Consider the following 18,458-nt stretch of genomic DNA (forward strand, 5'->3'; position numbering starts at 1 on the left):
CTCTCCTGGTCTCTACAGGAGGAGGGCTGACCACCCTGCACACTCAGTATCTCTCCTGGTCTCTCCAGGAGGAGGGCTGGCCACTCTGCACACTCAGTATCTCTCCTGGTCTCTACAGGAGGAGGGCTGACCACCCTGCACACTCAGTATCTCTCCTGGTCTCTCCAGGAGGAGGGCTGACCACCCTGCACACTTAGTATCTCTCCTGGTCTCTCCAGGAGGAGGGCTGGCCACTCTGCACACCCAGTATCTCTCCTGGTCTCTACAGGAGGAGAGCTGGCCACCCTGCACACCCAGTATCTCTCCTGGTCTCTACAGGAGGAGGGCTGACCACCCTGCACACTCAGTATCTCTCCTGGTCTCTCCAGGAGGAGGGCTGGCCACTCTGCACACTCAGTATCTCTCCTGGTCTCTCCAGGAGGAGGGCTGACCACCCTGCACACTCAGTATCTCTCCTGGTCTCTACAGGAGGAGGGCTGACCACCCTGCACACTCAGTATCTCTCCTGGTCTCTACAGGAGGAGGGCTGACCACCCTGCACACTCAGTATCTCTCCTGGTCTCTCCAGGAGGAGGGCTGGCCACCCTGCACACTCAGTATCTCTCCTGGTCTCTCCAGGAGGAGGGCTGACCACCCTGCACACTTAGTATCTCTCCTGGTCTCTCCAGGAGGAGGGCTGGCCACTCTGCACACCCAGTATCTCTCCTGGTCTCTACAGGAGGAGAGCTGGCCACCCTGCACACCCAGTATCTCTCCTGGTCTCTACAGGAGGAGGGCTGACCACCCTGCACACTCAGTATCTCTCCTGGTCTCTAAAGGAGGAGGGCTGACCACCCTGCACACTCAGTATCTCTCCTGGTCTCTCCAGGAGGAGGGCTGGCCACCCTGCACACCCAGTATCTCTCCTGGTCTCTACAGGAGGAGGGCTGACCACCCTGCACACTCAGTATCTCTCCTGGTCTCTCCAGGAGGAGGGCTGACCACCCTGCACACTTAGTATCTCTCCTGGTCTCTCCAGGAGGAGGGCTGGCCACTCTGCACACCCAGTATCTCTCCTGGTCTCTACAGGAGGAGAGCTGGCCACCCTGCACACCCAGTATCTCTCCTGGTCTCTACAGGAGGAGGGCTGACCACCCTGCACACTCAGTATCTCTCCTGGTCTCTCCAGGAGGAGGGCTGGCCACTCTGCACACTCAGTATCTCTCCTGGTCTCTCCAGGAGGAGGGCTGACCACCCTGCACACTCAGTATCTCTCCTGGTCTCTACAGGAGGAGGATTGACCACCCTGCACACTCAGTATCTCTCCTGGTCTCTACAGGAGGAGGGCTGGCCACCCTGCACACTCAGTATCTCTCCTGGTCTCTACAGGAGGAGGGCTGACCACCCTGCACACTCAGTATCTCTCCTGGTCTCTACAGGAGTAGGGCTGACCACCCTGCACACTCAGTATCTCTCCTGGTCTCTACAGGAGGAGGGCTGACCACCCTGCACACTCAGTATCTCTCCTGGTCTCTACAGGAGGAGGGCTGGCCACCCTGCACACTCAGTATCTCTCCTGGTCTCTACAGGAGGAGGACTGGCCACCCTGCACACTCAGTATCTCTCCTGGTCTCTACAGGAGGAGGACTGGCCACCCTGCACACTCAGTATCTCTCCTGGTCTCTACAGGAGTAGGGCTGCCCACCCAATTAGATTATTCTAAGAATATTGTTTTACTTTGTCATAATTTCATGGTCACTATTGAATAGAGGAGAATCTTAGCCAATTGTGAGCGCTTGAGAGACGATTTTACAAGCAGAGTCTGCAGCATTGGTTTCATCAACGGTGCACCCGTAACAACTGCATGCTGGTCATTTGTGGTTCTACAGGAGAACCGGTGGAAAGTTATTTTAGAATATGGGACATGACATCTCTCTCTCTCACTCTCTCTCTCTCAATGGCCCACTGCCACACACCCAGGTGATGCACCATGCTGACCAAATCTGCTAGAAACAGGCAAATAACTCCCTAGCAACTATTAATCAACATATGTTCAAACACGGCTCGCTTTGATCTCAAAAACACATCTCGCGACTAGCTGATAGAAAGTCCGCTCCGATGCGCTCTACAGAGACTGGGAGGACAGTGAGCAAAACGTTCCATCCAGAGGACACTGTGACCTGGTTCTGATTGAAGAAGCCTAACTGTTTGATATTGGGATTTCTGTTTTACAACTTAAATCTATAATCTGCTTGTCCAACTATTTTAAATGTCGAGGCCTGAAACGAAAAAAACTTTCACATGTCCTGCTCCAACCCCAGCCTCTCTAATTAGTCAAACAGAAACCGTAGGCTTCCCCGAGGTGGAACATTAGGGAACATTGGAACTGGAGTGGATTCGTGCAACAATGATAATCTCTCTGTTCTCATTTAAGAGTACTGCATTGACTTTAACTAACGCATAGGTGATCTCCCAGGATGAAGTCCAGGATCAATCAACGACACATCGGGTCAAATTCTTTTGTTGTGTCTTTAACAAAGGGAGGGGGCCCACAGGGGCTGGTCAATAGACCACAGAATGACTTTTCACTAAACATCAGGTTGGGGGAGGGTGGGCCTGTGTGTGTGTGTGTGTGTGTGTGTGTGTGTGTGTGTGTGTGTGTGTGTGTGTGTGTGTGTGTGTGTGTGTGTGTGTGTGTGTGTGTGTGTGTTGATGTTATCTCTGTCCTCATTGTTTAATCCAAGATGTCTGACAGGCTTTGTTAGACAACACTGACCTTCCTTACAGACAGGCAGGGTAAATATTCCCTAAAACTCTCTAAGCCGGGTCTCACAACTGTTGGTGCTGTCTTATCAACTCAATGGTGTCAATGGCAATAGGAGTTGTCAAGATTCATTCATTCAGCTGTATGGGGGTGTTTAACTTTACTCAAGATCAAATAAGCCCCTTTTTCAAAACATATCTTCTGTGGTCCAGTGTGTTTAGCCAACTCTTCCCTGTGTTCATTCATTATCATTACCCTGGGTTAATTCATTACTATTACCCTGTGTTCATTCATTATCATTACCCTGTGTTCATTCATTATCATTACCCTGTGTTCATTCATGATCATTACCCTGGGTTCATTCATGATCATTACCCTGGGTTCATTCATTATCATTACCCTGGGTTCATTCATTATCATTACCCTGGGTTCATTCATTATCATTACCCTGTGTTCATTCATTATTATTACCCTGTGTTCATTCATTATTATTACACTGGGTTCATTCATTATCATTACCCTGGGTTCATTCATTATTATTACCCTGGGTTCATTCATTATCATTACCCTGGGTTCATTCATTATCATTACCCTGGGTTCATTCATTATCATAACCCTGGGTTCATTCATTATCATTACCCTGTGTTCATTCATTATCATTACCCTGTGTTCATTCATTATTATTACCCTGTGTTCATTCATTATTATTACCCTGTGTTCATTCATTATCATCACCCTGTGTTCATTCATTATCATCACCCTGTGTTCATTCATTATCATCACCCTGTGTTCATTCATTATCATTACCCTGTGTTCATTCATTATCATTACCCTGGGTTCATTCATTATCATTACCCTGTGTTCATTCATTATTATTACCCTGGGTTCATTCATTATTATTACCCTGGGTTCATTCATTATCATTACCCTGGGTTCATTCATTATTATCACCCTGGGTTCATTCATTATCATCACCCTGGGTTCATTCATTATCATCACCCTGGGTTCATTCATTATCATAACCCTGGGTTTATTCATTATTATTACCCTGTGTTCATTCATTATCATCACCCTGTGTTCATTCATTATTATCACCCTGTGTTCATTCATTATTATCACCCTGTGTTCATTCATTATCATCACCCTGTGTTCATTCATTATCATTACCCTGTGTTCATTCATTATTATCACCCTGTGTTCATTCATTATCATCACCCTGGGTTCATTCATTATCATCACCCTGTGTTCATTCATTATCATTACCCTGTGTTCATTCATTATCATTACCCTGTGTTCATTCATTATCATCACCCTGGGTTCATTCATTATCATCACCCTGTGTTCATTCATTATCATCACCCTGGGTTCATTCATTATCATCACCCTGGGTTCATTCATTATCATTACCCTGTGTTCATTCATTATTATTACCCTGGGTTCATTCATTATCATTACCCTGTGTTCATTCATTATCATCACCCTGTGTTCATTCATTATCATCACCCTGTGTTCATTCATTATCATCACCCTGTGTTCATTCATTATCATTACCCTGGGTTCATTCATTATCATTACCCTGTGTTCATTCATTATCATCACCCTGTGTTCATTCATTATCATCACCCTGTGTTCATTCATTATTATTACCCTGGGTTCATTCATTATCATCACCCTGGGTTCATTCATTATCATCACCCTGTGTTCATTCATTATTATTACCCTGGGTTCATTCATTATTATTACCCTGTGTTCATTCATTATCATTACCCTGGGTTCATTCATTATCATTACCCTGGGTTCATTCATTATCATTACCCTGGGTTCATTCATTATCATTACCCTGGGTTCATTCATTATCATCACCCTGGGTTCATTCATTATCATCACCCTGGGTTCATTCATTATTATTACCCTGTGTTCATTCATTATCATCACCCTGGGTTCATTCATTATCATCACCCTGGGTTCATTCATCGTGGCGCCAAAGGGGATAGCTTCCGTTTAACGTGCTCCTAACCAATTGTGCTATTTTGGGTGTTTTTTTTGTTGCATTGTTTGTAACTTATTCTGTACATAATGTTTCTGCTACCGTCTTTTATGACTGAAAAGACATTCTGGATATCGGAGCAGTGATTACTCACCTCAAACTGGACAAAGATTTTATCTTTAATGAGTCGGACACGAAGGATATACTGGTTCTCCGAGACCAGGCCCAAAATCCCTGTCATTCGCATGAAGAAAATACGGAAATACAGGGGGCGGAGATTGGGGTGCCTTGTGAGAATTAGTCGGCGACTGGGTTACTCGCCTCTACCGTCCGTTCTATTGGCCAACGTGCAATCATTGGAGAATAAACTGGATGATCTCAGTTCGAGACTATCCTACCAACGGTACATTAATTACAAACTGTAATATCTTATGTTTCATAGAGTCGTGGCTGAACGACGACATGGATAATATACAGTTGGCTGGGTTTTCTGTGCATCGGCAGGACAGAGCAGCCACGTCTGGTAAGACGAGGGGTGGGGGTGTCTGTCTCTTTGTCAATAACAGCTGGTGTGCGATGTCTAATATTAAGGAAGTCTCGAGGTATTGCTAGCCCATACAGCATGGGACCAGACAGATAGAGCCCATACAGCATGGGACCAGACGGATACAGCCCATACAGCATGGGACCAGACTGATACAGCCCATACAGCATGGAACCAGACTGATACAGCATGGGACCAGACTGATACAGCCCATACAGCATGGGGCCAGACTGATACAGCATGGGACCAGACTGATACAGCCCATACAGCATGGAACCAGACTGATACAGCATGGGACCAGACTGATACAGCATGGGACCAGACTGATACAGCCCATACAGCATGGGACCAGACTGATACAGCACATACAGCATGGAACCAGACTGATACAGCATGGGACCAGACTGATACAGCATGGGACCAGACTGATGCAGCCCATACAGCATGGAACCAGACTGATACAGCCCATACAGCATGGAACCAGACTGATACAGCATGAGACCAGACTGATACAGCATGGAACCAGACTGATACAGCCCATACAGCATGGAAACAGACTGATACAGTCCGTACAGCATGGAAGCAGACTGATACAGCATGGGACCAGACTGATACAGCATGGGACCAGACTGATACAGCCCATACAGCATGGGACCAGACTGATACAGCCCATACAGCATGGGACCAGACTGATACAGCCCATACAGCATGGGACCAGACTGATACAGCCCATACAGCATGGGACCAGACTGATACAGCCCATACAGCATGGAACCAGACTGATACAGCATGGGACCAGACTGATACAGCTCATACAGCATGGAACCAGACTGATACAGCCCATACAGAATGGGGCCAGACTGATACAGCATGGGACCAGACTGATACAGCCCATACAGCATGGAACCAGACTGATACAGCCCATACAGCATGGAACCAGACTGATACAGCCTATACAGCATGGAACCAGACTGATACAGCCCATAGAGAATGGGACCAGACTGATACAGCATGGGACCAGACTGATACAGCATGGAACCAGACTGATACAGCCCATACAGCATGGGACCAGACTGATACAGCACATACAGCATGGAACCAGACTGATACAGCATGGGACCAGACTGATACAGCCCATACAGCATGGAACCAGACTGATACAGCCCATACAGCATGGAACCAGACTGATACAGCATGGGACCAGACTGATACAGCATGGAACCAGACTGATACAGCCCATACAGCATGGAACCAGACTGATACAGTCCATACAGCATGGAACCAGACTGATACAGCATGGGACCAGACTGATACAGCATGGGACCAGACTGATACAGCATGGGACCAGACTGATACAGCATGGGACCAGACTGATACAGCCCATACAGCATGGGACCAGACTGATACAGCCCATACAGCATGGGACCAGACTGATACAGCCCATACAGCATGGAACCAGACTGATACAGCATGGGACCAGACTGATACAGCCCATACAGCATGGAACCAGACTGATACAGCCCATACAGCATGGTACCAGACTGATACAGCATGGGACCAGACTGATACAGCCCATACAGCATGGAACCAGACTGATACAGCCCATACAGAATGGGACCAGACTGATACAGCATGGGACCAGACTGATACAGCCCATACAGCATGGAACCAGACTGATACAGCCCATACAGCATGGAACCAGACTGATACAGCCCATACAGCATGGAACCAGACTGATACAGCCCACACAGAATGGGACCAGACTGATACAGCATGGGACCAGACTGACACAGCATGGAACCAGACTGATACAGCCCATACAGCATGGGACCAGACTGATACAGCACATACAGCATGGAACCAGACTGATACAGCATGGGACCAGACTGATACAGCATGGGACCAGACTGATACAGCATGGGACCAGACTGATACAGCATGGGACCAGACTGATACAGCCCATACAGCATGGAACCAGACTGATACAGCCCATACAGCTTGGAACCAGACTGATACAGCCCATACAGCATGGAACCAGACTGATACAGCCCATACAGCATGGAACCAGACTGATACAGCATGGGACCAGACTAATACAGCCCATACAGCATGGGACCAGACTGATACAGCCCATACAGCATGGAACCAGACTGATACAGCATGGGACCAGACTGATACAGCATGGGACCAGACTGATACAGCCCATACAGCATGGGACCAGACTGATACAGCCCATACAGCATGGAACCAGACTGATACAGCCCATACAGAATGGGACCAGACTGATACAGCATGGGACCAGACTGATACAGCCCATACAGCATGGGACCAGACTGATACAGCCCATACAGCATGGAACCAGACTGATACAGCCCATACAGAATGGGACCAGACTGATACAGCATGGGACCAGACTGATACAGCCCATACAGCATGGAACCAGACTGATACAGCCCATACAGAATGGGACCAGACTGATACAGCATGGGACCAGACTGATACAGCCCATACAGCATGGAACCAGACTGATACAGCCCATACAGCATGGAACCAGACTGATACAGCCCATATAGCATGGAACCAGACTGATACAGCCCATAGAGAATGGGACCAGACTGATACAGCCCATAGAGAATGGGACCAGACTGATACAATATGGGACCAGACTGATACAGCATGGGACCAGACTGATACAGCATGGGACCAGACTGATACAGCATGGGACCAGACTGATACAGCCCATACAGCATGGAACCAGACTGATACAGCCCATACAGAATGTGACCAGACTGATACAGCATGGAACCAGACTGATACAGCCCGTACAGCATGGAACCAGACTGATTCAGCCCATACAGCATGGAACCAGACTGATACAGCCCATACAGCATGGAACCAGACTGATACAGCGTGGGACCAGACTGATACAGCGTGGGACCAGACTGATACAGCGTGGGACCAGACTGATACAGCATGGAACCAGACTGATACAGCATGGAACCAGACTGATACAGCCCATACAGCATGGAACCAGACTGATACAGAGCTTCTACTACTCTGAACTATATACAGTAGAATGCGTACATCAACTAAAGGCATAGACAGATTATTAAACATCTTACCTGGTTCACTGTGGTATAAAACTCTGTAGCCGTCGAAATTCCCTTTCGGCTCTTTCCAAGACACATGTAATTTGCTGGTGGCCAGCACTTTAAAACGTAATCTTCTGGGAGCTGGAACTGAAACAGAACAACAATAGACTATCATTAATACTGACTCATTCAGTTACAGTTTGTGTATTGATGATTAATATGTTGAATACAGATTTTTGTCCCAAATAGCACCCTATTCTCTATTTAGTGCACTACTTCTGACCAGGACCCATAGGACTCTGATTGAAGGTAGTGCACCACAGACGGAATATGGTAAGATTTGGGAGGCAGATACAAACCCCAGCAGGTGTTAGTGCCACTACAGTACTACACATCAGCCAGGTTAATCACACACAGACATTAAACAGACGTCTACAAAGAAAACCCATTCTGGTATAACACAATAACGTATTGGAAAACATATTGGAAAACATATTGGATAACATATTGTTGTGCAATAACATATTGGATAACATATTGGAAAACATATTGGATAACATATTGGAAAACATATTGGATAACATATTGGAAAACATATTTAATAACATATTGGATAACATATTGGAAAACATATTGGATAACATATTGGATAACATATTGGATAACATATTGGATAACATATTGGAAAACATATTGGAAAACATATTGGATAACATATTGGATAACATATTGGATAACATATTGGATAACATATTGGATAACATATTGGATAACATATTGGAAAACATATTGGAAAACATATCGGAAAACATATCGGAAAACATATCGGAAAACATATCGGAAAACATATCGGAAAACATATCGGATAACATATCGGATAACATATCGGATAACATATCGGAAAACATATCGGAAAACATATCGGATAACATATCGGATAACATATCGGATAACATATCGGATAACATATCGGAAAACATATCGGAAAACATATCGGAAAACATATCGGATAACATATCGGATAACATATCGGATAACATATCGGATAACATATCGGATAACATATCGGATAACATATCGGATAACATATTGGATAACATATTGGAAAACATATCGGAAAACATATCGGAAAACATATCGGAAAACATATCGGAAAACATATCGGAAAACATATCGGAAAACATATTGGAAAACATATTGGATAACGTATTGGAAAACATATTGGAAAACATATTGGAAAACATATCGGAAAACATATCGGAAAACATATCAGATAACATATTGGAAAACATATTGTTGTAAAATAACTTATTGTTGTAGAATAGAATATTGCTGTAAAATAAGATATTGTTGTAGAAAAGAATATTGCTGTAAAATAACATATTGTTGTAGAATAGAATATTGCTGTAAAATAACATATTGTTGTAGAATAGAATGTTGCTGTAAAATAAGATATTGTTGTAGAATAGAATATTGCTGTAAAATAACATATTGTTGTAGAATAGAATATTGCTGTAAAATAACATATTGTTGTAGAATAGAATATTGCTGTAAAATAACATATTGTTGTAGAAAAGAATATTGCTGTAAAATAACATATTGCTGTAAAATAAAATATTGCTGTAAAATAACATATTGCTGTAGAATAACATGTTGCAAAACAAACAGTTATAGACAGAGAGGGTTCTTAAATGTCAGTCATATTCTCTTACTTTTTGAGGGAGGGAGGGAGGGAGGGAGGGAGGGAGGGAGGGAGGGAGGGAGGGAGGGAGGGAGGGAGGGACATTTTTATAGCCTGAAAACCCAACTGATAAACTTTGTTTCATGTAAAATAATTGTGAAACAGAGCGAATCAGATGGTATTCCAGGCTAGCGTTTCTAAGCCGATGACAGCATCGACATTTCCTTCAAAAAGACAGGTGCTGCAGACTGTTAAGAGTCAGTAAATGTTTGATCTCTCAGTTGATGGAGAATCAATCAGCTTCACCTGCTGTCCCGATGGAAAGAACAGTCCGTGGAAGACATTCTCTTAGGATTACATTAGAGCAGCCAGGCTATAGCTAGATATTGATGCTATCTGCCGTTTCTATACGCAGGCTGCTATGAGGAAGTGAATGAGACTTTTTTTTTACATAAAGTTGCTCTTACTTCTTAGTACCATGTAACAGCATGGTGTTTCTCGTAGCCAATAAGATCAACCAAATGAAAAGTGGTTCTCCTTTTTCCCCAACTATGGACAGACATTATTCCAGTAGTATGGTTAAATACTACTATCTGAGATTGACACAGAACTATTTATAAGGTTGTTGCATAGCACTTTCACCATTCACTTGGTCTACATTCTATGTTAGTTGAACTACAAACTAGTCACCAGAACCACACTACTACATTCCCACCTTTTGAGTTGAGAAGACAATGAGAAGTTGAGAAGACACTGAGAAGTTGAAAAGACACTGAGAAGTTGAGAAGACACTGAGAAGTTGAGAAGACACTGAGAAGTTGAGAAGACACTGAGAAGTTGAGAAGACACTGAGAAGTTGAAAAGACACTGAGAAGTTGAAAAGACACTGAGAAGTTGAGAAGACACTGAGAAGTTGAGAAGACACTGAGAAGTTGAGAAGACACTGAGAAGTTGAGAAGACACTGAGAAGTTGAGAAGACACTGAGAAGTTGAGAAGACACTGAGAAGTTGAGAAGACACTGAGAAGTTGAGAAGACACTGAGAAGTTGAGAAGACACTGAAAAGTTGAGAAGACACTGAGAAGTTGAGAAGACAATGAGAAGTTGAGAAGACACTGAGAAGTTGAGAAGACACTGAGAAGTTGAAAAGACACTGAGAAGTTGAGAAGACAATGAGAAGTTGAAAAGACAATGAGAAGTTGAAAAGACAATGAGAAGTTGAAAAGACAATGAGAAGTTGAAAAGACAATGAGAAGTTGAAAAGACAATGAGAAGTTGAGAAGACAATGAGAAGTTGAAAAGACAATGAGAAGTTGAAAAGACAATGAGAAGTTGAAAAGACACTGAGAAGTTTAAAAGACACTGAGAAGTTGAGAAGACACTGAGAAGTTGAGAAGACAATGAGAAGTTGAAAAGACAATGAGACGTTGAGAAGACACTGAGAAGTTGAAAAGACACTGAGAAGTTGAAAAGACACTGAGAAGTTGAGAAGACACTGAGAAGTTGAAAAGACAATGAGAAGTTGAAAAGACAATGAGAAGTTGAAAAGACAATGAGAAGTTGAGAAGACAATGAGAAGTTGAAAAGACAATGAGAAGTTGAGAAGACAAGGCTCAATGCCCAGGCCAACAAACACAGTGGTGTTTGTTCCTCCTTGCAAGTAGTAGAATGGGTACCAATGTAATCTTTACATGCTTATAAATCTATGAATCTACTACAGTATCTACCATATAGGGACTTGAAGCTGTTTATTAGGAAGAATATAGGCATGTAAAGTTATATACAATCTGGCACAAGCTATAAATAAACGCTGAAGGATAAAGGGAAACTTTTAATTCCGAGAAATAGATATATATAATCACTAACCTGATAGGAACACATCTGGGGATTGTTTCTGTGTTGAGTAAATATCTCCTATAAACCTGATAGGACCTCATCTGGGGATTGTTTCTGTGTTGAGTAAATATCTCCTATAAACCTGATAGGACCTCATCTGGGGATTGTTTCTGTGTTGAGTAAATATCTCCTATAAACCTGATAGGACCTCATCTGGGGATTGTTTCTGTGTTGAGTAAATATCTCCTATAAACCTGATAGGACCTCATCTGGGGATTGTTTCTGTGTTGAGTAAATATCTCCTATAAACCTGATAGGACCTCATCTGGGGATTGTTTCTGTGTTGAGTAAATATCTCCTATAAACCTGATAGGAACTCATCTGGGGATTGTTTCTGTGTTGAGTAAATATCTCCTATAAACCTGATAGGACCTCATCTGGGGATTGTTTCTGTGTTGAGTAAATATCTCCTATAAACCTGATAGGACCTCATCTGGGGATTGTTTCTGTGTTGAGTAAATATCTCCTATAAACCTGATAGGACCTCATCTGGGGATTGTTTCTGTGTTGAGTAAATATCTCCTATAAACCTGATAGGAACTCATCTGGGGGTTGTTTCTGTGTTGAGTAAATATCTCCTATAAACCTGATAGGAACTCATCTGGGGGTTGTTTCTGTGTTCAGTAAATACAGTGCATTCGGAAAGTTTTCAGACCCCTTGACTTTTTCCACATTTTGTTATGTTACAGCTTTATTCTAAAATGGATTACATAGTTTTTGTTCCTCATTAATCTACACACAATAGCCCATAATGACAAAAAACGAAAACAGGTTTTTATAATTTTTTTCAAATGTATACAATAAAAATTATAAAAATAACTTATTTACATAAGTATTCAGACTCTTTGCTATGAGACTCTAAACTGAGCTCAGGTGCATCCTGTTTCCATTGATCATCCTTGAGATGTTTCTACAACTTGATTGGAGTCCACCTGTGGTAAATTCAATTGATTGGACATGATTTGGAAAGGCACACACCTATCTATATAAGGTCCTACATTTGACAGTTCATGTCAGAGAAAAAAACAAGCCATGAGGTCAAAGGAATTGTCCATAGAGTTCAGAGACAGGATTGTGTCGAGGCACAGATCTGAGGAAAGGTACCAGAAAATGTCTGCAGCATTGAAGGTCCCCAAGAACAAAGTGGCCTCCATCATTCTTAAATGGAAGAGGTTTGGAACCACCAAGACTCTTCCTAGAGCTGGCCGCCCCGGCCAAACTGAGCAATTGGGGTAGAAGGGCCTTGGTCAGGGAGGTGACCAAGAACCAGATGGTCACTCTGACAGAGCTCCAGATTTCCTCTGTGGAGAAGGGAGAACCTTCCAGAAGGACAACCATCTCTGCAGCACTCCACCAATCAGGCCTTTATGGTAGAGTGGCCAGACGGAAGCCATTCCTCAGTAAAAGGCACACGACAGCCCGCTTGGAGTTTGCCAAAAGGCACCTAAAGGACTCTCAGACCATGAGAAACAAGATTCGCTGGTCTGATGAAACCAAGATTGAACTCTTTGGCCTGAATGCCAAGCGTCACGTCTAGAGGTAACCTGGCACCATCCCTACAGTGAAGCATTGTGGTGGCAGCATCATGCTGTTGGGATGTTTTTCAGCGGCAGGGACTGGGAGACTAGTCAGGACCGAGGGAAAAATGAACAGAGCAAAGTACAGAGAGATTCTTGATGAAAATCTGCTCCAGAGCGCTCAGGACCTCAGACTGGGGCAAAGGTTCACTTTCCAACAGGACAACAACCCTAAGCTCACAGCCAAGACAATGAAGGAATGGCTTTGGAACAAGTCTCTGAATGTCCTTGAGTGGCCAAGCCAGAGCCAGGACTTGAACCCGATCGAACATCTCTGGAGAGACCTGAAAATAGCTGTGCAGCGACGCTCCCCATCCAACCTGACAGAGCTTGAGTGGATCTGCAGAGAAGAATGGGAGAAACTCCCCAAATGCAGGTGTGCCAAGCTTGTAGCGTCATACCCAAGAAGACATGAGGCTGTAATCGCTGCCAAAGGTGCTTCAACAAAGTACTGAGTAAAGGGTCTGAATACTTATTATGAAAACGTGATATTTCAGTTTTAAATGTGTATAAATTTGTGCTGAGTAAATATATCCTGAAATTTCTGTTCAGTCCCATAATCTGAACATATGCTGTGATCTCTAGTGTTTTATCCAACCGTGTGTATAAACAGATTTGTAATGAATACATTTGGTGACACCTTAAACAGTTATACAGGCCTAGAACACCCCCTGGGAAACAGAAAAGACAATTAAATAATGACTGGATACTAGATGTGAATATAATGTGAGGTATTTAAAACCCCCTGGGAAACAGAAAAGACAATTAAATAATGACTGGATACTAGATGTGAATTTAATGTGAGGTATTTATCACCAACTGCCTGGCCAGAAGTAGCTACAAATTCATAAATTCCCATCTTTAAGTACTTTCCATTTGTACCGTCTGACTCACTGCACATGAATTGAGTTGCCGGAGGATAGAGGATGTTTATTAGTCCAGATAGACATTAGTCTTCTGCTTTTGTCAACTCGCTGAGATACACACATAAGGTGGGAGAGGCTGGAACAGAGGTTACGTTCCTGTCAAGGGAACATCGGCAGTATGTGGCACCTGAGATATTGATGCCAGCAACCCTCTGGTTCATTCACTGATAGATCACCCCCCCGAGTGCATGGGAGCATCTGTCAGCCTGACTCAACTGTACATGAGATCTGAATAATGTATCGGAACATATACATCCATTTGCTCTGTGAGAGGATGAGGGTGTGGAGGATTCCTAGAGGAAGAGTGGAACACTATTGTGAGTCGAGGTTTCCACAGATGAATACGTCAGCTGTGAGAGGGATTCCTTCACGATGTGATGCATTTCCTTATTCCACCCTTGGCTATCAGCATGTCATTGTTCCACCCTTGGCTATCAGTATGACATTACTCCACCCTTGGCTATCAGCATGTCATTGTTCCACCCTTGGCTATCAGCATGTCATTGTTCCACCCTTGGCTATCAGCATGTCATTGTTCCACCCTTGGCTATCAGCATGTCATTGTTCCACCCTTGGCTATCAGCATGTCATTGTTCCACCCTTGGCTATCAGTATGACATTACTCCACCCTTGGCTATCAGCATGTCATTGTTCCACCCTTGGCTATCAGTATGACATTACTCCACCCTTGGCTATCAGCATGTCATTGTTCCACCCTTGGCTATCAGCATGTCATTATTCCACCCTTGGCTATCAGCATGTCATTATTCCACCCTTGGCTATCAGTATGACATTATTCCACCCTTGGCTATCAGTATGACATTACTCCACCCTTGGCTATCAGCATGTCATTGTTCCACCCTTGGCTATCAGCATGTCATTGTTCCACCCTTGGCTATCAGCATGTCATTATTCCACCCTTGGCTATCAGCATGTCATTATTCCACCCTTGGCTATCAGCATGACATTATTCCACCCTTGGCTATCAGCATGTCATTGTTCCACCCTTGGCTATCAGCATGTCATTATTCCACCCTTGGCTATCAGCATGTCATTATTCCACCCTTGGCTATCAGCATGTCATTATTCCACCCTTGACTATCAGTATGACATTACTCCACCCTTGGCTATCAGCATGTCATTATTCCACCCTTGACTATCAGTATGACATTACTCCACCCTTGGCTATCAGCATGTCATTGTTCCACCCTTGGCTATCAGCATGTCATTATTCCACCCTTGACTATCAGTATGACATTACTCCACCCTTGGCTATCAGCATGTCATTATTCCACCCTTGGCTATCAGCATGTCATTGTTCCACCCTTGACTATCAGCATGTCATTATTCCACCCTTGACTATCAGCATGACATTATTCCACCTGTTCCCTACAATCCTCTGACTTCTCAATGATTAAACACAAAGTGACTCCATGACAGTTACATTATAATATACATTAGAACAGACCAATACAGAAACAAGCAGCCCTTTCAAGTGGTTTTATCTCTCCTCTCATCCCTCTCTCCTCTCATCCCTCTCTCCTCTCATCTCGCTCCTCATCTCTCTCTCCTCTCATCCCTCTCATCCCTCTCTCCTCTCATCCCTCTCTCCTCTCATCCCTCTCTCCTCTCATCCCTCTCTCCTCTCATCCCTCTCTCCTCTCATTCCTCTCCTCTCATCCCTCGATCCTCGTCCCTCTCTTCTCTCCTCTCATCCCTCTCTCTCCTCTAATCCCTCTCTCTCCTCTCGCTCCTCTCATCCCTCTCTCCTCTCCTCTCTCTCTCTCTCCTCTCATCCCTCTCTCCTCTCCTCTCATCCCTCTATCCTCTTCCTCTCATCCCTCTCTCTCTCCTCTCGCTCCTCATCTCTCTCTCCTCATCTCTCTCTCCTCTCCTCTCATCCCTCTCTCCTCTCATCCCTCTCTCCTCTCATCTCGCTCCTCATCTCTCTCTCCTCTCATCCCTCTCTCCTCTCATCCCTCTCTCCTCTCATCCCTCTCTCCTCTCATCCCTCTCTCTCTCCTCTCACTCCTTATCTCTCTCTCCTCTCTCTCTCCCTCTCCTCTCTCTCTCCCTCTCCTCTCTCTCTCCCTCTCCTCTCTCTCTCCCTCTCCTCTCTCTCTCCCTCTCCTCTCATCCCTCTCTCCTCTCATCCCTCTCTCCTCTCATCCCTCATCTCTCTCTCCTCTCATCTCTCTCTCCTCTCATCCCTCTCTCCTCTCATCCCTCTCTCCTCTCATCCCTCTCTCCTCTCATCCCTCTCTCCTCTCATTCCTCTCCTCTCATCCCTCGATCCTCGTCCCTCTCTTCTCTCCTCTCATCCCTCTCGCTCCTCTCATCCCTCTCTCCTCTCCTCCCTCTCTCCTCTCATCCCTCTCTCTCTCCTCTCGCTCCTCATCTCTCTCTCCTCATCTCTCTCTCTCCTCTCCTCTCTCTCTCATCTCATCCCTCTCATCTCATCCCTCTCATCTCATCCCTCTCTCCTCTCCTCCCTCTCTCCTCTCATCCCTCTCTCCTCTCATCCCTCTCCTCCATGTGAGGAGTCTTCTGTTGTGGCAGATAGCACTTACCCCTGAATCCTCTGAGCCCTTTACCTGTCTGTCTGTATGTCTTCCCTCTCTCTGCACGCTGCTCACCTACCTGACTAAGGCCTAGCTTCATCTTTTTTATCTGTTACCAGCATGGTGCGTAAATCCCTGCTGAGGGTATTTAAATATTAAGGCTAGTCCTCGATCACACCACGTGGACAATGAGGCTGCAGTATACATCCGTGGCCGTTCAGTCAAAGTTGGTTAAGAGAACTGTCATGTTAAATACTACAAATGTGGGGATTAGAGAAGACATATTGACCAAGAGTTATTTGGATAATGTGAATTAGGTTTACATAGAATGTCAATATGTTCTTCATTCTACTCATCCAGGCCTAAATGAAACCCCAGACATGGATTTAAAATTAACATTAAGACAGTAGCATTAACAACACAGGCCATTATGACCACTCTACGCTCTACACTCCTAGAACAAAAGGGTGCTATCTAGAACCTTAAAAGGGTTCTTCGGCTGTCCCCGTAGGAAAACCCTTTGAAGAACCCTTTTGGTTCCAGGTAAACCTTTTGAGGTTCCATGTAGAACCCTTTCCACAGAGGGTTCTACATGGAACCCAAAAGGGTTCTACATGGAACCCAAAAGTGTTCTACCTGGAACCAAAAAGGGTGCTCTAATGGGGACAGCAGAAGAACCCTTTTGAAACCTCTTATTGTAAGAGTGTACTCTACTGTGCAGGTAATTAAAAACACAACAATCTGTGTTGGTTTTATTGAACTGTTTTTCTGACACTCTCATCAGCATCTCTCCCTAAACATACAAATTCACCAATCTAGATTTTAACACGCTCAAATGAAACACCTTGTTTTTCTAATTAGGTAACTAGAAGCTAATCTGATGCCATTTGGAGTACAGCACGAAGCTGACCCGTACAGTCAGACATGGAATCAATAGAGAATCATTAGCGAAGGACTCGGTCATATGAAACAGCAAGTCACTGACCCCAGAGCCTAACCAGACAACACACTGTGGTGCCCAGAGACAGATAAAGAGGCTCGCTGTTACAGCTTGTAGCAGATAGTTGTGTCCAGTGTCCACTACAATAGGAGACGAAAGACAGTGGTGACTGGAGGTTCAAATGACCTAAAATCACTTCTTTTTGCAACAAATGTAACTCCCAGTGTATTATATATACAGGAAACGGTAAGTGGCCTAGCTTGATCCGAGCAGAGAGCTGTGGGGGAGAGACGTGCAGACCAGATATATATTATATATACACCCTCCACTGACAGGAGCCAGAAATCCCCCTCTTCACACCAGACCTGGGTTCAAATAGTATTTGTTAATGGTTTGATTGAGCCTGCCTGGACTGCCAGATGGACAGGGATGACACTCTTCACACCAGATGAACCCAGGTCTGCTCCACACCAGTCCACAGAGCCTCCACTCCCACACCAGATGAACCCAGG

The 18,458-nt window shown here is 44.4% G+C and overlaps 1 protein-coding gene across 5 annotated transcripts in view; it reads right to left on the reverse strand.

The window, feature by feature from the left end:
* The window catches only part of LOC129856837 (collagen alpha-1(XIV) chain-like), a 254,053-nt gene that overhangs the window by 227,859 nt on the left and 7,736 nt on the right, over positions 1-18,458 (reverse strand). For all 5 annotated transcript variants that reach the window (XM_055924547.1, XM_055924545.1, XM_055924543.1 and 2 more), the window contains exon 3: positions 8,397-8,513. In XM_055924547.1, the coding sequence (XP_055780522.1) occupies positions 8,397-8,513 (117 nt within the window). The remainder of the gene's footprint in view (positions 1-8,396; positions 8,514-18,458) is intronic.

The sequence above is a fragment of the Salvelinus fontinalis genome, chromosome 6, assembly GCF_029448725.1.
Source record: "Salvelinus fontinalis isolate EN_2023a chromosome 6, ASM2944872v1, whole genome shotgun sequence".
In the NCBI taxonomy this organism is placed as follows: Eukaryota; Metazoa; Chordata; class Actinopteri; order Salmoniformes; family Salmonidae; genus Salvelinus; species Salvelinus fontinalis.